Raw genomic sequence first — 21,661 nt, forward strand, 5'->3', positions numbered from 1 at the left:
GGCATCTCTGGAAAAATTGTCCGTAGGGTGTGAGTGTGTGAGTGCGTGAGTGAATGAATGAGTGAATGAGTGAATGAGTGAGTGTGTGTGCCCTGCGATGGGTTGGCACTCCATCCAGGGTGTATCCTGCCTTGATGCCCGACGACTCCTGAGATAGGCACAGGCTCCCCGTGACCCGAGGTAGTTCGGATAAGCGGTAGAAAATGGATGGATGGATGGATGAAAGCATCTTTAAATATTTCACCTGTTTCGACACAATTCAAAATAAAAGTGACCACATGTATATATGTGACCCTGGTTTTATGGGTAAATTTTTCGAAATTGAGATTTTTACATAATCTGAAAGCTGAATAGAAGGAGTTCTATTGATGTAGGAGTTGTTAGAATAGGACAATAACAAAATTAAAACTCAGGAGAGTGCAAAAAAATCTAAATATTAAGAAAATTGTCATTGAAGTTGTGAATCGGGGCACTGTGGCAGGCCATCCACTCACAAAAATAAAGTTTTTTATATATTTAAGGTAATAAATGTACAAAATATATCCATGGAACATGATCTTTACTTAATATCCTAATGATTTTGGGCATAAAATAAAAAAATATAATTTTAACCCATACTATGTTTTTTTGTCTTTTACTAAAAATGTTCACGTGCCATTTAAGACTGGTTTTGTGATCCAGCCAGGGTCACATATATGCTATAATAAGTTAATGTTAAATTGAGAAAAGTTATACGTCAACCACACAGTTATGTAACATTCGTCATATCGTACAAAACACATTGGATGGTTAATTATGATAAAATGGCAACAAGAATCGCTGTTGAGCTACAGTTAGACTCAGGAGTAAATTCTTTAACAAGAATGGCTGGTGAAACGGGATACAAATAATAATACAATTTAATAATATGGCTATAAAAAAGCAAAATACATTGTTTTGTTATGACATGTTCAATCATGTAGCTGTCCAATAGATAACGCGTTTAGTGTATGTAATTTATATTGTTTAAAGAAATATATTCCTATATATATATATTGTATTAATCCTGAGCCGTGAATTTCAAGCCAAAATCAGCCGATTTAATTCTCGCGCTGCCCATCAATCGCTGCGCACTTCCGCAGCTCTCTAAAATCTCGTCACTTCCGGGTGTCAATATGCGTCTCAGTACCGCAGCGATAAGCATCGGTATGATGTGAACGGGGTGAAAAGATAAAAAAATCAGTTTCCAAAGAAACCACGGGCTCGCGACTGCATCACAGACACAGCTATTCTTCCTCCCCCGTCCTCCGGTCGCCCGGACTAGCAGTGGATTTCGTACCGACTGTCAGCCATTTTTGCGCGGATGGCCGCGGAGGTACGGAGGGCCCTCGGCCGGGGCCGGTGTCTGACGCTCGGCCTGCCTCGCGTAGGCCTTCACGGGACCGTGCTTCGATCTCTTCTCTTCCTCGTAGCCTTCAGCGGACTGGTGTATCTGTCCGCGGCCACTGAAGCGAAAGAGTGCGATAAACCGTGTATGAACGGGCAGTGCAACACAGCCAGTGGAGTGTGTGTGTGTGAGCCGGGATGGGTCGGGGACCAGTGCCAGCACTGCGGCGGCCGCTTCAGGTGAGACAGAGACGGCGCCTATAGCAGCTGATGGTCGTGACATTGATATTATTGTGTGTGTGATGCGGGAAGTTCATTCAGTGCAGTGTAACATTTCCCAGTCTTCTCCTGTCACAGACATCTTTAAGAGTGGTTATCTGAGGCATAATTTAACAGAATTTGAAGTTGTTTGCCAAATAATCGTGAACGTATACACAAGCTGCTCTGTATATTCTAGAAGAATGACTTGTTGAGCCCTCTTGTCGTCAGTTTGTATTGTAAACCTTTTTAGTCTTTGCTTTTTACATATCATTACAAAGATGGTTATAAAGTGGCTTGAGATTGTAAATGTGGAATATGATTGGCGAACGGGTCATGCTATTCAACAGTACTGAAAAGTCACTCATGGGCAAAGTCTGCCACAGACACTGTTTGCATTGGAGCCATCGGCTCATTTGGGGTGAATCAGGCTCCAAATGGTCATGTGGTGTCAATCAGGAATCTAATACTACAGACAGACTGGAGGCAGTTTTAATTAAACCATATCATGAGACAGACCAGCGTCTCAGTCTGGTATCATGAATGTAAGAGCTTGTGGGTCATTTAATCTTACAACTGTGATGTTTCTTATTTCCTTGTAACCCTTTATAAAGGGCTGGTGTAATTGTAGTCTGGATTTGCGAGTTGCTCTTTTTTGAATGGAGACATGTTTTATGGACATGTCATTAGAATATAAATTCTTAAAATGAAACAAGTTATTTCACTGAATATTTCCCAATTATCACTATAAAACATTTAAAAGCAAGAAGTGTTTATTATTGGGCGTGAAAAAGGTATATCAATGTATCGCATATTGTGTTTTTAAGATGTTTATTTTTTAAGATACTGTATGTATAGTAGTGGTATGGCGATTGTTTTGAAGTCTGTACCATTTTTTTTTGGTTGAGTTGCCAACATGTGACCTGCAACATCTTTTAACAGTAACTCTTTTACTGGTTGTGTGTTAAATTTCAGTTTCATTTTTAAGTGATAGATCTATTGAAGTTTTATTAATTTACAGTGACGGTTGAATGTTGTCGGTTCTTTAACAAAATAAAAAAATGTTTATATTTTAGAAAAAAATCTTGGAATTTTTGAAAGATTTTGTTCCAAATAGAATCGAGTATTGTGTCAGAATCAAGTATTGTGTTGCGCAGTTTGTATTTGTACATCACCCAAACCAGCAAGCTTATCGGCCAATTTATTATATTTCAGATTGACCAAAAATGTATTTGCCTAGCTGATATATAAGCCTCTCTTTTAGTCTCTTCATGGTATGTTAGAGGGGTATAAATTTAACTGGCTAATGCATGTTTTTATATGATCTATGAGTATGTATGCTAAACAGTGTCAGTGATGTGACACAGGGCATATGAAAGTAGGATGTGTGATATGTTTTTTGACATGGTGATGTAATTATACTGTTTTTGCACATACTACAGTATTACAGCCTGATACCTTCACTGAACCATCATACCGCCACAAGACTCTATTGTGAGTGACTTAAGAGGGCAGTTTGTGTTTGAGGTCGAGTTAAGGAGCGGGTATACTTGACTTTCGGCATCTGTGTCCGTCTCGCACACAAACCTCGCACTGCTTCTTGAGCATACTCATCAAGGATTAACCCCCAACATCCGAGTTTGACACATGCACAGTACAAATGAGTATGTGTGCTCTACCACCCCTTCAGAGGGCAGCACTGAGTTGGGTCATTTACAGAACCCCGGCTAATTAATGATAGAGAGCGTCATTCACCATTGCAAACAATACGAGCAAACAGGAAGACAACAAAGAACAACATCCAAACAGTATGGAGAAGGATATGCTTCTTAGCTAACTGTTCTTCTTGGTTTCAACATGTTGGTTTTGTATTGTTCTTCTTCGACGACGGCACACTGTACATTTTCTGTGTATATTGACCCCTAGTAGACTAGGGTACTTTTCTCATGCATGCGCTGTTGTACGCACCTTGTGTGCGAACGACCACAGACCCTCCTGATGACGAAAATGATGTCATAACACCGTCTCTACACACCGTGATATTTCATTAGTACAAATCTATTGAAAGCATCACAAAAGTATATTAATAGAATCTCTGATCCATGTGTTGGAAAAAACAAAGAGAGGATGTGTTTCCTGTATGAAAGCCACAATAAGTGCTTGATGTGCCTACTCTTTTATTTACAGGAACATTAATAAATCTTTAACTTAGTCAACTTTTTAGTGGACCATTTAGTTACAGAATCCTAACTTTTTCCATGCTCTCTTGCACAAACACTCATTTTGATAAAACCGCTATTCCAGTCCCAGACTTTGAGCCATATTGCACACTGTAGTCTGATAGGCTGACTCTGATTGTTGTGAATAAGAGCACATTCTTTTTTTTGTCCAGCAAAACTTACTGTGATTGATCAGTTTTTATTTCAATGACATGGGCTCATCATGTGGGCTGTTCTGAACCAGAAAGAATATGGTGCAGACGTTTATTCTATGAGAGAACAGCTCTGCAGCGTTTCTGTGCCGATCACACTAAGTGCTTGTTCTCTCAGCGGCTTTTTCTGCACTTAGCAAGTCTAATTCTCTGTAGACTGAGCACTAAAATCACTTATGGAAGAGAGGCATTCCTGATTTTCACACACGACTGTCTTCAGTCAAGATGAAGAAAAAACACAGCAATTCAATTATTCAGCAATATTTTGAATACAACCGCTATATTTCAAGAACATGATAATGAGATTTTAATAGTTGTTTCAAATGGGAGATTATTGAATGACGACCTAATGGCTGCTGCTTCATTGTGAGTGATGTGTTGGTGTTGTATGTTTGTCTCCGAGCTGTCTGCTGATGTGTGTGCTGTTCCCAAAGGATTTTGGGTGTGTTAATGAACTCTGTTGTTTCAATGTTAACAAATCTCCTTGAGACTGTAGTCAGGGGTTTGATTAGATCCCTTACCACACGCATACACACACACACACACACACACACACACACACACACTCAAGGGATATTTGGTTGTTAGGTGGTGATGTAAGGAATACCGTTTCCGGGTCCAAGCATCTATTCATTTTAAGCGGGGCTACAGCTTAAACAGCTGTTAATGAACACGATTTACTCGCATCGCATATTTAAGCAGTGCATTTATTAACTCGAAGGTATACAATACATTCTCCAGGTTTCTCCAACATCAAGATTTGAATAAATTAGGAAAAATGACTCACTGACTGGCCATATGGGATTTCATTACATAGATAAAGGTTAGGATGGTGGTTTTCCGATAGTTTAACAGCTCGCCATGAGTGTATATTAGCATTTTTGTTGTTTGCCTATAGCATCTTATTGAGCGTTTGGACCCGGAAACAGTATATGACCTTCCATATGTGGTGGTGCGTGACATCCAAAGCGACTTACAAAGAGTTTGAAGAGCAATAAGCGATATGTCATAAAGCAATAATGCAATAGATGCCAACACAATATAACTGGTTTCAACAAAAGTTAGACCACAACCTGTTGAGAGGAAGAGTTTTTCTTTTCTTCCATTTGTCTGTATTCACAGATGAGATGAATTTTAAGTAGTTTTTTGAATGTTGTGAGAGATGTGGTTGCCCGGACTGAGTTAGGAAGAATGTTCCACCAGGAAGGAGTTATGAATGAGAATGAGCGGGAAAGCAATTTACTGCCCTTATGGGAAAGCAGTACAAGACGCCGCTGGTTTGCGGAGCGCTGGGATCTTGATGGAGTGTAGGAGGGTGTGAAAGTATCCCGGTGCAGATCCAGTGAAAGTCCTGTAGGCAAGCATTAGTGACTTGAATCTGATACAGGCTTCAACCGGTAGCCAGTGGAGGGAGATGAAAAGGGGTGTCACATGAGTCCTTTTGGGCTGTTGGAAGATGAGGCGCGCTGCTGCGTTCTGAACCAGCTGGAGTGGTTTGATAGCCTTTGCAGGAAGACCAGCAAGGAGAGCACTGCAGTACTCTAATTTTGAGATTAACCAGGGCCTGGACAAGGAGTTGTGCCTCATGCTCAGTGAGATAGGGTCTAACCTTTCTAGTGTTGAAAAAGCCATATCGGCATGACCACGTTGTCCTTGATCATTGAAGGACAGCTGTTCATCAAATATGACTCCGAGTTTCCAGGCTGTTTTGGAAGGAGTGAGTCTGGTATTGACAAGTGGGATTGTGAGATCATGTTGCACTGTAGGGTGTGCCGGAAACTCGAGTAGTTCTGTCTTGTCCGGGTTCAGCTGGACGTGATGCTCTTTCATCAAAGCTGAGATGTCCTAGGCTCCTCACAGGGTTGCTAGCAGTATCTGGTGTTTGGCATTGTCAAACGCTGTAGATAGGTCTAGCAGAATCAGGACCGAGGATTTAGATTCCACCTTGGCTAGCCTTAGTGCTTCTGTGAACGATAGCAGTGGAGTCTCAGTGGAGTGTTTTGTTGTGAAGCCAGACTGCTTGTTATTCAGTAGTTTGTTCTGGGATAGGTAGGACGACACCTGGTTGAAAGTCCTACCTGCCCTTTCAAGTGTTTTTGCAATAAATGGGAGGAGAGAGACAGGTCTGTAACTGTCGGTAGTAGGGGGGTCCAATGTGGGTTTCTTCAGTAGGGGCGTGACCTGGGGCTGTTTGAATGCGGATGTAACGGACACTTTCAGAGGATAATAGTTGACTTGTCCATTGTCTGGATCTTTTCTGATACGGATTCCATTTTTTTTTGTTGCATTTTTTTGAAAATGGATATAATCCTTATAAAATATGCAGCCATGGAAAAGTCCTTTCAAAATTTCCTTTAATCAGCATTTTTAGATGTATTGTGGCCGTTCTAAAAAGTCAGTGTTGGTTGAGTAAAAAAGATAAGACTAAAAGACTAGAAAATCAAAGTTATCTATGTATTTTTTTGCACCTTTCCTAAATACACATGCAACTGTTACTGTTGTATTGGTTAAAAGTGAATATTAACTTTGCAGTATTAGAGGTCTGAAAAAATACTTTTACTAACAGAAAAGTATTTTTTCTGTTGTTTAGACTTGTTTCTCCAGTTGTCATTTTCAATATTCTTATTAGAAATTTGTTAGAAATATTGTTAGTTGAATAACTGAATGAAACTAAACTGATCATTTTACCTCAATACATACCTATAAATTGTAAATTCAGAGAAACTGAAGATAATTATGAAATGGTCTTTTATTTTTATCTGTGGCTGGCTGTATATTCATATACTTGTACATTAAGAGTCAATGTAAAATTGTGAATATTTTAATTTAATTGAAATATTTTTTATTTATTTTTAAATGGGGGTCAAGTTACTTGCTGGGTTATTTTTCCACCTATTGGATAAGCCTATAAACATGTTTTTGTCTTTGGAAGACTACTGCACTAAAATTTTTAGACCTAGTATGTTATGGGAATCTGAGTCAGTCTGCGTTATCTATAACATTGTTATTTAACCAGAGCTGAGAGCAGAAAACTTTAAACCTTTGTTTACACCAGAGTTTTACCTTGAACCTTGATATGGCCATTAAGCTTTTATATTGTTAATTTAAGGCCCTGTTAAACCTCTGATGAGGGCTGTTAGACCCGTATTACAAAGTAATTTGTCAATATAGATGAATTTGTGATGTTCCACTGTGTTTCATGTCACATCAAGTCATTTCAGGTGTTTATTTTAGTGTAATATTGTTGTTCGTCTGTCATGTCCAGGCTAACGGGGCCCTCCGGCTACCTCTCGGATGGACCAGGAAATTACAAATACAAGACCAAGTGCACCTGGCTCATTGAGGGACAGTGAGTATTGCTTTCTACTAATTCTTTATTGCACAGGCAATAATTTATATCTCAAACCCCGCCCGTAAACAAGACCCTGTAACGATAGGAGACAGAAACTAAACCATACATTTCCTATCGTCTTTATATTTGCCTCTGGATAAGAAGTCAGATGCCAACAGCTCTGACTCAGAGACGGGGTGTGTGTACTAGTAAATTGATACTGAAAGTGGCTGCAGTATGATGCCAGCTTTAGGTAACAAATGAAATGAGAAGTAAGGCTGTCGATAGTAATATAATAGACATAATTCTCTTAATAGACATAATTCATTTTGAATGCATTGTCACAAACATTTCTCCAACTGCATTACAATGAAGTGACTAAACCTAGCTGCCCGGATCAGGAACAGAAGTTTGATTAAACGCATTATGGGTACCGCAGTACATTTTGTATCGGCACACAACCCTGGTGTGCACAAACTAATTGTTAAACATAGAAAAATGCAGTAATAACCAGTTTGTTTTACATTGCTCATGCAAACTTGACTTGTTAAAGCTGTCCCAAAAATAACCTGACATGTGCCATCATGTTTGGCTATCTAAGACAGAAATGAGATCTAAGAAACACAGCATGTGTGCGTTGGATGCCGGTTGATGTGTTTTTATCTCTGCAGGCCGAATTCTATCCTGAGGCTTCGCTTTGAACATTTCGCCACTGAATGCAGCTGGGATCACCTGTATTTGTATGACGGAGACTCCATCTATTCTCCTCTACTCGCTGCCTTCAGGTAATGTCTACATTTCTCTTTTTCTGAATTGTATTGTATTCAGGCAGTCACATGTGTGTGTGTGAAGACTGAACCAAGGGAGAGAGATATGAAGGTAATGACCTGTAAATCCAGGATGAGATTAGAATGCGGAGTCTTCTAGTGAAGGTGTTGTGTTTTGGTAACTCTCTACATGCTTAAATGTTGGAATGTTATCTGTGTGAATACAACATTGGTTGTTTACAGGGAATGCCAGTCTATTTGTAGTATGCAGAAATACCTTAACAATAAGCAAGTCAGTTCTCATTTTCCAGTAGACTGTGCACAGACACAGTGTGTGGTATCGCTTCAAGCGACCAGAGGTTGATTCCTTTCCTTACTATCAAAAAGAGCTTTTCGACCAATAGCATGAATTTGCCGCATGTTTTGGTTTCCTGTCAGCAGAAGTATAACATGTTCCATGTTGTTCTCTTTTCTGTTCAGTGGTTTGATTGTTCCTGAGAGTTACAGCAACGAGACCTTCCCAGAGGTGGTGGCAGAGTCTGGCTTCGCCCTTCTGCACTTCTTCAGCGACGCTGCGTATAATCTCACTGGCTTCAACATCTCCTACAGGTAAACAATTATTTCTGGAGCTATCAAGGCTATAGCAGTACTGTAGCTCTGTCTAAAATCTCCCAAACTGTCCGCTTGGATAGCTTAAGCAACATGGCACATTGAAGGATATTCGAAAGGTAAACGGCAACATTATGTTGGCTAATAAATTGGACTACCGTTTTGATGCTGGTTTGACCATCTTAAACAAAGTATGGACCGGCACATGACCAGCTGAGGACAATCTTAAACCAGCACATGACCAGTTTAAACCAGCGCAAACCAGCATCAAACATACCAAACCAGTATATGATGGTTTTTTTTAACAGGGTATAAAATTGCCACCTACATTTACCTCTATATTTGCTATAAACCATATAAATATTTTCCTAATCTAACTGTAGTTAATGGATAACAGCGTTTTTTCCACTCTGTTGTTTTCTAGTTTTATGAGGATTGTGCATATCTTTTGATGAGACCTGTTTTTATAAAGGTTTTGTTAGCAATGGCTGTTTTTGACCTGTTAATCTAAACTTTCTAAATAATGTGGAAACTGATATACATCTTAAAGGTCCATTGTGTACTGTGTAGTTTTTATAAGGATCTATTGACAGAAATGCAATATAATATACATAACTATATCTTCAGAGGTGTATATAAAAACCTCACATAATAAAGCATTGTGTTGTCTATCTACATACATGCGCGTCCCCTTGCATGGAAATACGTAATCTCCATTGGCAATGAATCGAAAATAAAACGACATCTTAGCCTGCTTTCTCACCTGACTCATTTAGTACGGTTGAATCGCACTAGAGTTATTTTTTCTTCTTGGTGCAGTTTGTGTGATCGTGAACGTGATTCGACCTCGAACAGACCCAAATGCAAAAAGTCCTGCACTTTTGTGAACTAAACCAATTGTCGCAGTCAGCTGTGTGTACATTATGGAATGAGGACAACTGTTTGTTGACCGATTGCACTAGCATGGCAGCTCGCTGACAAACTCAGAGTTGTGAGGAGGTGCGGAGCCTCATAGAAAATATAAAGAATATTTGTTTATCGAAATTGAGTTTATTATTACATATTTGTAAAGTTTTTATTTAGTCACAATTTTAAATAAAGCTTATAATTATCATTAAATATTCATAACGCATTAATATTATATCCTGTATAGGTATTTTAAATATTTTTTTATATGCATTTAAACCTGTTCGTAACGGTATAATACAAAAAGAAAACGAACTGAACGCAATGTATACTGACAGTCTGTGATATATGGTTATCTTGTTTATCTTGTTTTACATGTTCTTGATAAGAAAAACAAGCATATAGGTCTATTTTACTCTGGTGAACGTTACTCAGCCTGGTTAACAAGTTGACAGCGGAGAAAACGAGCTGCTCTTCAAAATCCCGCTAACAAAACCCATCTGACAAGAATATCTGGCCTTATTGTTTATAATGTTGATAATAAATAAAGTAAACAGGCTTGATACCTTGGTTCCTTGACTGTTCAGATCGTAAAATTTACCCCGCAAATAAAATCTGTTCAGATCCTAAAATTTACCCTGCAACAAAGATGGCGACATTTAATGCTTGTTTCTCTGTTAATAGCCCGACCGTGCAAGTTTATGTACAGGCTCTAACTTGAAGGTGATGACCCTATTTGAACTTTTTGAAAATTTAAAAATTCAGGCTTTAAATTTGGAAAAGGGTGCCAGTCTTATGCAAAAGCCAAATTCATTAACATTAGTTGCAGTGAAATGAACCTTTTCATGTTTCAAGTTGTTGAAATTAGCATTACTCAATATATTTTTAATTAACGAAAATGAATTTACCAAGGACAACCGCTTCATTCATGGTAATAAATGAATTATTATTAATTATCTAATATTTCCATGGTATTTCTATACCTAATGTAAGTAATGTTTACAAACTCTGTGTCTCACCAATTTTTAAACAGTTTAATATATGAGCCGAACGTAACACGCTATACAGCATCCAGTGTAAACTTAAAATGTTTGAAGTTTTAAACTTGCAATCTGAGTGAACAAAGATTTAGCAACATGTGCAAATGATTTTTTTATATTATATAAATTGTAAAATCATTATATATCATAACAGATTAATTGAAGAGGCATTAAAGTAGACGTGACAACTGTAAGGTTTACTAACATTGTTATTAAGGTTTTTGAATAGTTATTGCGGATTGAATATTTCAACATTCGTGCACATTCCTATAAAATCCCAATTTGCGGAAACTCATTATCAGCAAGCTATTTTCATTTTTTAGCAAACAACTCGGGGAAAGGGGGTTTAATAGATCTGTGGGACAGTGCCAGGTTAAGGTAAAGAAACTCCGGCGGCGGTACGTGCAGTAAGTTCGACTTGTTGTCACGTGACTGGATTTTGGTTTCTTTTCAACTGGTTCGAACCAAAGCAATCAGTGCACAATGTATCATTTTTTTAAATCGGTCTGGACCAAATGAATAGAACAGAGAATAGAGAGGGAGGAGAAGTGGTGGAGTGAACCATTGGTTGCAATTCGCAAATTGCCTCTAGATGCCGCTAAAATCTCCACATTCCACCTATACAGGGTTGGTTAACCCAAGGTCTATCTTAATGTTAACACCCTCATGTTGTTTCAAATGTGTTTGACTCTCTTCCATGGATCAAATAGCAGATGTCAAGAAGTTCAACACAACTCTTCTCCATTTAGTAAAGCATACACGGTGACTAAAGGTTTATCAAGTTCTCGAATGAGGGTAACCGAGGACCCTAAATTTAGTCTATACAATTCTAACACATTATTCTAGGTGTTCTCACAATGTGTTGTATCGGCTTTATCCTTAATGTTGCTAGATGCCTTTCTTTGCCATTTATGATGTGGCAGGTCTGCAGAAGTGAGAATAAGGTTTTGCTGGAGTTCTGCTTCTCCCTTTGTGTTCCACGAAATGACACAAGGTTGAGTGAACGATGACAGAATGTTTATTTTCAGCTGAACTAACCCTTGAGGTGGATTTGCACTAGAGAACATAGCCGAGGGTAGAAAAATGCAGGTCAGGGTAATTTAAGCAGAGAGAGACGGAGGGGATGAAGGGTCTTTGACCTCTGTGTCTTTGGGAGAAACTGCTCATGTGGAGTTCTAATGGTGACGGGGACGGTTTCTATAGTGATTGCATTTACAGCCACCCAAAGACATTTTAGAGCGCAACGTCAACAGAAGTCAAACACTAGACCTGACAAACACACACTGTAGACGCTCTATAACATTCACAAAATCACAAAACGCTGACAGACAAATGCTAGACCGCCTCTTATTCTCTGCTGTCTCCTTGTTTGGTGTTCATCTGTAGAGGACCGTGAACTGCCTGCTAATGTGCCTGTTGTTGTAGCGTTCAGCACAAAGTTCTCACATCTAACTAACTCCACCCTCCTTTATAAGATAGTACTTTAAATGGCGAAGAAAAAATTGAAATCTGAAGTTAAAATATTAACCAAAGAGATAAAGTTAATATTTGTTTTGCTGACGTAAACATGTTATGGGTGCGTCCCCAGTGACAACTGTAATACTGTGTTTGTGTGGTAGGCTATCGCTGGTATTGTTGAGGTCTTCTAAATGAATATCTCATGGTTTTATTCTGAATGTCCGTTGAACGGTCAGCTGTGGGGAAATAATCTGACAATACTGTACCACATCGGATGTCTTGTCAGTACAAAAACCAGACTGTGCACTTGAATGATTAATGCCCGGCCAAGCAGTGTAACAATGGGTTTACATAAGGTGTGGTTTACTGTAAGTAACATCATTCAGTTGATGTAATTCTTGTTTAATCTACGTGATGAGTGACAGGTTTTAAGGACATGACGCACTAGCACTGTTATAGTGGAAAGTTAAACTTTAAGTAGGTTTTCACAGTATTGCCTGTTATTTATAATAATAAGAATATTTATAAGTATTGTAAACACATACACTATTGGTCAAAAGTTTTTGGACACTTACTCGCTGACTTACTGTTTTATTTTTTCTTTACATTTTTGAAACATAGCAAGCTCATCAAAACTGAAGAATCACAAAGAGGGAACTATGAAGATTATATTTCCATTAAAAAAAATCTTAATTAAACATTTTATATGTAGTCACACTTTTTAAACGATATTAAAGGATTTCCCATGTGTTGTGTGCTTTTACTAACTGTTCCTTTTTTTCATTATTTAGTCAAAGTCATCAATTTCAACGTAATTTTTTATTAAATAAAATGTAATTAGTTTATAATGAAAAAAAGTTTATTTTTGCACAATTACATTTTTGTTAAAAAAAAACTGACATTTAGGCATACATCTTCAGATGAAAACCTTTTCAAGACAATGAGAAACATTTCATCCAAGTGTCCGAAAACTTTTGAATGATTGTGTATTTATTGAAGCAATAATTGTTATTTGTTATAGACAGGTGGGAATGTTCAGAAAATCAGTAAGGAGACAGTTACTTTTTCAATTGATGACATTGTTTTTGATATGGTTTATCATTTCGAATTACCAGTTCTAGATATTTCTGTTTCTATGTCCTGTGCAGGTTGAACACGTGTCCCAATAACTGCTCTGATCGTGGTGAGTGTCGTGTGGGGAACTTCAGTGAGACTGTTCAGTGTGTGTGTGAGGACGGATGGAAGGGGGAGGCCTGTGATGTGCCCTACTGCCCGTCAAACTGTGGTTTCCCGCAGCGAGGACAGTGTCAAAACAGCACCAAACGCTGCCAGTGCAAACCAGTATGGCAAGGTAGGTTGTTATGTTTGGTCCACCAATAGCACAGCAATATCATTTTCTGCTCGATTTGGTGTAGTGGTGCAAGACACACACATCTCACCTTGAAGATTACTGCTTACATTTGATCTAAGCTTGTGTTTTTTCTTTTATAAACACATTTTCATTCTTGTAAATGTTGCCCAAATCATTTCAAGCAGCTGTATGAATAAGAATTATCACGAAGGAGTGAGGTCACCTTTTCAAAGGTGTACTGTTTGTATCATATTCTTTCATAGAGGTACTACAATGAAATCTCACAACAGGCATCTGCTCTTCTGTATTCTTGACAGATGACGTTGAGCTTTGCTGTCGTTCTTAATATCTTTTTTTTTCTTGTTTCATTTTAGTAATTATAATGAATGATATTTTGCATAGACAAGTATTTTTAAAACTTTGGATGTTTAAGGTTTGCTGTTTCTTCTAAAACATAAAAAAATCATTTTTTAAAAGTATAAATTACATTGTGTCACATCACACATTTGAGCACAAGTGACTTATAAGTCAAGGATTTGTTTTGGGGTTTTGAAACCACTGCTAATAATGGTAATATGAAATCGGCAGTAACCATGGTAAATTTATGTAAGGGTGGTTCTTAGGTAAGCACTGAAGCTGGATTTTAAAGCACTGCCACCCACTGAGCTAAAGAGGTGTGGGTCTCTCTCTATTGCCAGAAGCACAGATCTGTGGAAGTGATTAATCACCTATCTGTGAACAACAGGTTGAGCAAATCAGAGCTAACTAATATGTTCCTCCCCGGTTTCCTGTTATTTTATACATTTTTGGACCTGATCCTTTTGTTTACCTTTTAGTGAATTAGCTTTTATGAAAGACATGAACTGAAATTAAGGGTTGGACTGCTAAACTGATTCACATTATATGTGTAATGATTTGCATTAATTGTCCGTTCATGCAAAAGCTGTATCTTTTTTAAGACTCGATATCACATATTTGCTTATTCATTTTTTACCTCTATTTTATTTTATAGCAAATACTCTAAATTCAATATCATCCAAAACTTGAAATGTAAATTATGTATTTTTGCACTGATGATAAACACTAGTGAGAGCCGTTCTGTTTGTCTATTTCAGGGCCAGATTGTTCAATATCCGTACCAGCGAATGTTTCGTTCTGGACGCGCGAAGACTACAGCGGGCCCGGCCTGGCTCGGGCGTCCCATAAGGCCGTGGAGCATGAAGACGTGATGTGGGTCATAGGTGGACACGTGTATAACTACACACGATACCAGATGGTGACTGCGTAAGTACACACACTCACTTTGCTCTTGTAGAATGGTAACTTTATTGGCTGACAGCTTCTGACCCGTGTGTTGCTCGACCCTCTATTAGGTTCAATATCTCCTCCCAAACCTGGATTTCTTTAAACCGGTCTGTCAACTCTGTAACTGGACGCTACGGTCATGCTGTCACGCTCCATGAGGTTTGTGTTTATGAATGAGATGTTGTTTAATAGGGTTGTGATCTAGTTTTGCTTTTGGTAAACACAGAGCCATTGAGAGAGAGTCTAATGGAACAGTTTTTCACTGCAATGGCGGTTCATACACGCTCTCAATAGTTCACGGAAGTTACTAGTAACGCATGGAGCTGCGTCTAAACAGACCAACTGTTGTAAACGTCTTACCCATTTAAAGATGAAAGCCATTTAATGAATAAACAAATGAATGAAATAAAGCATTTAAAGAGAAAACATAACTTCCTTATACTATTTGAAGACTCCATGAATCATGTGATGCTCCAGCGCTTAGGACTTCTTTTGGCAAAACACTCTCTCTCAATGGCTCTGGGTAAACAGCATTTCTGGAACATTACGCTGTGACTTCGCTTTGACTCAACTCAACTTTATTTATATAGCGCTTTTTACAATTTCCATTGTTACAAAGCAGCTGTACATGAGACATATTGACTATAAGCAAAACAACTGAAGTCATATACCTGTAAAAACAAGAAAAAGGTTCCAACACAGAAGACAGACATACCCACATAAAAATGCTCCACACACACAATATGCACACGTATTTACACACATCGACATAGATACACACACGGACGGACACACAGACAAGCACAGACAGATACACAGACAGACACGCACGCACTCTCAGTGAAAGCACACATTTAAGATAAAGGAGAGAGAAACACAGGTCAAATATTAAACCGACTATAAATTTGTATATGCAATATTAATTATGTAAAACTTTTGAATTCTTTGCATCCTAAATTAGTGTTTACTTTGAAATTAATATGAATTGGCCTCTGCTGATCAGCTAAATGAGGTCTAAAATGTTTTGCGATTTAATCACTTCAACCACAGGTCAGCAGAAACCAGGTCACATTTGATATGTTGAACATTGCTGGCTACACTTGTCTTAAAAATATAATAGTTAAATTGGAGATTTTGATTAACCAAGAACCACTGTAGACCAATTGTAGACCTCAATCTCATTAGCAGTGACACAGATTATTCACTTTGGTTGAAGAAATGTAGATCTTGTGAAGTTGAATGACACAGCTGCAGTACATTTTTTATAAGTTCTCAACAGGAAGCAATTCATTCATGCATGTTATTTTGTATTGTACTTGTTTGATTGGTTTTGGTTCATTTTTATTCAGCAGTGCATTTGGTGACCATGATGTTTGTATCTGGCTTTGTTAGGATAAAATCTACATGTACGGTGGAAAAATTGACACTACGGGAAACGTGACGTCAGAACTGTGGGTGTTCCACATTCGTAACCAGTCGTGGGTTCTGCTGAATCCACATGCTAAAGAGCAGTATGCCGTCGTTGGTCATTCTGCACATACTGTCCAGCTTCAACCCGACGGATCAGAGCCGGTCATACTGGTGGTGTTTGGACACTGTCCTCTATATGGATACATCAGTCAAGTACAGCAGTACAACATTGGTCAGCAGCACACATTAATAAATAATAGTGTAATAGTTTACTCATATGAGGATAACTGGCTAGATGTCACTATGAATATTTCTTATTATATATATTAATAAATGCTTTATAGCAAATACATTTTTATAGTGCAATTTCCATGTGGCCTTTTTGATAAAAATCTACGGTACATTTTCAGTAGCCTAGTAGGGAAATTATTACCACATTTTGTGAAGTAATAAAAACAATGCAATATGTCTTGAACAAAAAGCACAGTTTAGCTTCTGAACCTGCATCAAGCCCAAGTGACGTCTACTCTTAGTATTTTGAGCTCTGCTGCCCTCTTCTGTTGTAAAGAGAGAACATCAAAAAATATTTTTATACATCTGTCATTATCAGGATAATTATTATGTTTCTCCCCTCAATAATTCTTGTTTCATACCTTCATTTTGTAGTGGAGAACACATGGAGCATTTTAGACACACGCGGGGCGTTGGTTCAGGGCGGCTATGGGCATAGCAGTGTGTATGACCCTATCACCCGCTCCATCTACATCCACGGAGGTTACAAGGCTTTTACTGCCAATAAATATGGCCTGGCTGGAGACCTGTACCGCTATGATGTGGACAAAAGAATGTGGTGCGTTGAATATCTGCATCATTTAATTAAATCCTAACTGCTTACATGCTGTGTCCCGTGCTGATGATGTCTCTCATGAATGTTTAGGTCGATTCTGAAGGACAGCGGGTTTTTCCGGTACCTCCACACAGCGGTGATCTCTGCAGGAAACATGCTGGTGTTCGGAGGAAACACACACAACGACACGTCAATGAGCCACGGAGCCAAGTGCTTCTCATCTGACTTCATAGCATATAACCTGGGTAAATACCCAACATCCCTTTCACCTAAATATCTAAGCAGCATATATTGAAACATGGGTTAAGGGTTACTGCACCATTTCGAATTAAGTTATTGATTAAGATTTTTGTATTTTATGTTTATATAGGCTGTCTAAGTTTTGCTTTTTAAATGGGGAAATCAAGTGCCTATAAACCTAGATTTGAAGAAAAGAACCTGTTTTTATTTGCCTCAAGTTATTTAAATTGATGACTTTAATTATTCAGATAAAGGCGAACAAGATCTTTTTAGGATGTGGAAAATAAAGGTTTTCATATAAACCACAGTCCCAACCATGTAAATTGATCCACCCCACGGGTAAAATCAGAATATATTTTATTTAACCATGTGCATTAGCTGTTCATTAACTTGAAATGTATCTACTAATTAAAACATTTAGTGCAAGAACTACAGTATCAAAAAGCCAAAAGTACCTTATGAAATTATTTTGCTGTAAGCAGATCATGTTGAATGTAAGCCTGTGCATCTGAATGCTTTTTAACGCCTATCCTAAAGTTTTAGTTTTCAATTTCAACAAAGAATTCAATTAATCCTCCAGATAAGTTTGACCTCCCATAGTACTTTGCAGTAAGAAAGAATTATGTGTGCAGTGGGTTATGTAGAATTGCAGTTTGTGAGTAATAACATTCGTTACATCAGATCTTGTATTCATCCTTTGGAACTTCTGCAATTTGAATTAATTCAATTAATTACTTTGAAAATCAATACTGAATCATAAATTTTTTTTTTTTAATCAGCTCTGTTCAGCAGCCCCAAAATTTAGCTTGGGAGGTTCAAATGGGTTCAAAGGTTTTGCTGTTCAGCATAGTTCAGTTAGCCTCTCATGGCAGACAGCTGAAACAACAAGCATCTTTCTTCACTGACTGCTATTGAATCTTTTGTAACAAAAGCCAGGTGCTTAATGACATCATTCTTCATGAAGCAATATTACTTTTGGCTTGGCTAAGGACAAAAATACAAACATGGGCACGCATTATTATTATTTCTGATGAATAGTTTTATGTTCTGTTATATTACTTAAAGCATTACATAGAGTGGATTACTAGAAGTCTCAAATATAATTTTGCAGGAATACTTCCAAGATGAATGGCAATACAGAAATACTGTTTTCATTTTCTAAAATTGACTCAAAAATAAATGTCTCCAGCCTGAGAATGAGGATGCATGGAGCAGGTTGTGTACTGCCGGGGAGGGTCACGCCATTGAGATGAATGTAAATGCTGACGGATTGCTTTCTCCAGGATAAAGGCGGCATTGGAGCCATTGCCAACACAATTCAGAAAAACACTTGCAAACGTGATATGTTAAACAGCCGAAGTGACTGTCACACATAAAGCGTAATTAGATTTCAGTGCATGTAGCAGCAAGTCATTAGAGACTGAAATCCACTCAGCAGGGGGGCTATTGCAGAAAGATGCGTGATTTTGAAGTTATTATTTTGTGACTGACATGTTTAAGTTTTGTAATCCCCTGGGATGGGAGACAAGTCTGTCTGATGCTGTTGTCTTGCTTTGCATTTAGATAATGAGGGAAATTCTGGCGTCACAGAGTTCATACACTAGAAACACTACAACACAGCAGTACACACACTACAGAGTGAGAATATCATGAGTGGGTGGACAGTTAGAGCATCTTTCAGGAGTTTGTAGTGTCTCTTCAGATAATACACCGGAAGCTTCACACATCTGATGTGATCGAGTTCACTTATACCTTTGTGTATATATCATTTCTGTGCTTTTTCCGTCCCGAAGCCTCTTTTCGTGTAGGGGTGGGCTGCTTGTGTGGTAATTTGTAATTAAGTAGAGGTCTGTCTCTGCCCTGAGGGTAATTGCTCAGTTTTCACGAGCTGAACTCAATTATATTTGCCCATAGCAGACGCTCAGTTTTACCGGTCTGAAGGTTTGCCAGCACAGGGCAGAGTGATTTGTTACACAGTCATTTCTCCTTATGGTTCTCCTGCTCATGTTAGATTAACAACCAGCTTCTTTTATTTTAACATCTAAGCTGGTTTAAACCTGTTGTATCGTCTCTCTCTTGGAAGGTGGAGCAAACTCAAAGTAACCTCTTCAAGGTGTAACGGTGTATTTTTGTGAATGTCTTGAGATGAAAGCAAGAAGTTTTACAAATCTGGGAGAAGGTATCTATTAGCATTCCCATTCATCTTAATGACAGTTACCTGGCTTGCGCGATCCCACCACAGTCTTTTTTGGCACCATAATTGAAAATTAAATTCAATGTGTGTCCTTCTCTTTGTGTTTTCAAGCTTGTGATGAATGGACTATGCTCCCCAAACCAGATCTTCACTATGATGTCAACCGTTTCGGCCACTCAGCTGTTTATCACAATGGGTAATTATATTTTTTGGCAACGTTTAATAAGCCACTTTTTTTAAAATTATTTTAATATGTGTTGGTTTACACAAGTCATATTCCATCTGTCAGCTTCTTTTCTTGACCCTTCAAACCTGGTGACTTTGTGTAGTACACCTAAAGGCGGATGTTTACTTCTTCGCTGTTTCTTGTTTATACTTTTGCATCTAGAGGCAATGACCACTAAACGTCAGTGTCCACAGCATAAATTAATTGTATCGTTCTTTTTTATAAAAATGTTTGACATTTTCTGCCATATTGTTCAAATATGACATGGAAAGGTAGTCGAGTATAATCTAGATCATAAAATCTCCCAGTTCAGATTAGTCTAATGAAGTCATCATGAAGCAGGATTGTTATTCATTAATGGCACAGTAAAAGTGCTTCAAAATAGTTAAACAAACACAGTTTCATAATTACACACATTCTAACACACACAAATTGCACACACACGTGCAATTTAGGATATTCATTTTTGCATATTTTTTATCTGTGCTATCAGACATGAAAGAAATATAAAATAGTGACTAAACGTGACTCATTAATACTTCAGTCTAACCAGTAGTCACTTCCTTTGAACGACTCAAATCCTGAACTGCAACATTTTCTGACAAATTCACCATACATCGATTTTATAAAGATGTGATTTTATGTTTGTCTCATGCAGTGCAGAGCCTCTGTCGGGGAACAATCTTTGTGCATATTAATAGAAAAAATGTGTCAAGTTCATATGCCCAAGCAGTCGATAACAGTGACCGGTGCTTTTTGGGAAGATTTTGTTAAGATGTTTTAAGCGAACGTTGGATTTGTACTTTCCTACCACCATATACTGCAACTTCTGAACACATTGATTCGACCCAACTGCTATTTGTATTCTCACCCATGTTTCCCAGCGTCATTGTCAGTACAGAGCTTAACCACTCCGTGACCTCTCTGTGGGTAGCTGCGGCACAACACAGCTTCTCCTGTTTCACGTGTCAGTCTCAGCCTAGTTCCACACCCCCCTCCACCTACCTCATTTGCTGCCTTCTTCCTCACTTACTTAACCTTTAGCTCTCTTCCCATCTCTCATTCCCTCAGTGAGGTTAATCTCTCTCTCTTCCCGTCTGTGTGTTTGATTCAGGGTGATGTACGTGTATGGAGGCTTCAACAGTCTGATGCTCAGTGATGTGCTGAAGTTCACCCCTGTGAGCTGTGCTGTGTTCTCTGAGCAGCTGGACTGTGTGATGGCTGTGCCCGGCGTGAAGTGCATGTGGAACTCTACTACCTCAACCTGTCTGTCTTGGGAGGAAGCGGCGGCCTTTGACATGGAGAGCTTGAGGAGCAACTGCACTACCAGAGTGTGTAAGTGAAGGAAACAGTTTGGACATCTCCAGTATTAGAATATTATTAGTAACATGGGCCATCTGTCGTTTATATTTTATTAATTACATTACCGGTCAAATGTTCAAGATCACTTGAGAGAAATGTTTCTCTTGATCTTAAAAATCTTTTGATCTGAAGTCGTGTCTTTCAAAATCACTTTTGTAGACAAAAATATAATTGTGCTAACATATTAAATGACTGAGAAAGTTCTGTCATGAAACTTTAATGAAAATTAAAGTGTCGGAACCAAAGATGCATTCTATCTAAAAGGGAATGCTCACCCAGACCTGCCTGAAACGCCTCGTGTAACCACACCCCCACAAATCCACATCAGTTCGTGGTATGATTTGACTAAGACCGCCCAAATGTATATGCAAGTAAGTTCAGCGCAATTGCTTTGGAACCTGATCTTCCAAATATGGTAAGAGGCGTTACATTTCTGTCACAGGCTTGCAGTATTCGACCAATCAGTACGCACTGGTTAACTGGCCAATCATAACACACCTCGCTTTTTAGAGAGGCGGGGCAAAGATGAGATGCAAACATCTACAACGCGTTTTTTACTTT

General features: G+C 38.4%; 1 protein-coding gene across 1 annotated transcript in view; it reads left to right on the forward strand.

Moving 5' to 3' along the window:
* Positions 1–1,149: 1,149 nt before the first annotated feature.
* Positions 1,150–21,661, forward strand: part of LOC130431272 (attractin-like) — a 48,384-nt gene continuing 27,872 nt past the window's right edge. The window contains exons 1-12 of the mRNA XM_056760205.1: positions 1,150–1,605; positions 7,320–7,403; positions 8,057–8,170; positions 8,633–8,761; positions 13,314–13,516; positions 14,632–14,800; positions 14,890–14,980; positions 16,214–16,463; positions 16,898–17,081; positions 17,169–17,323; positions 19,624–19,708; positions 20,853–21,073. Coding sequence (XP_056616183.1) covers positions 1,343–1,605; positions 7,320–7,403; positions 8,057–8,170; positions 8,633–8,761; positions 13,314–13,516; positions 14,632–14,800; positions 14,890–14,980; positions 16,214–16,463; positions 16,898–17,081; positions 17,169–17,323; positions 19,624–19,708; positions 20,853–21,073 — 1,948 coding nt within the window. The 5' untranslated portion in view covers positions 1,150–1,342. The remainder of the gene's footprint in view (positions 1,606–7,319; positions 7,404–8,056; positions 8,171–8,632; positions 8,762–13,313; positions 13,517–14,631; positions 14,801–14,889; positions 14,981–16,213; positions 16,464–16,897; positions 17,082–17,168; positions 17,324–19,623; positions 19,709–20,852; positions 21,074–21,661) is intronic.

Source organism: Triplophysa dalaica, chromosome 11 (genome assembly GCF_015846415.1).
Source record: "Triplophysa dalaica isolate WHDGS20190420 chromosome 11, ASM1584641v1, whole genome shotgun sequence".
Taxonomy (NCBI): Eukaryota; Metazoa; Chordata; class Actinopteri; order Cypriniformes; family Nemacheilidae; genus Triplophysa; species Triplophysa dalaica.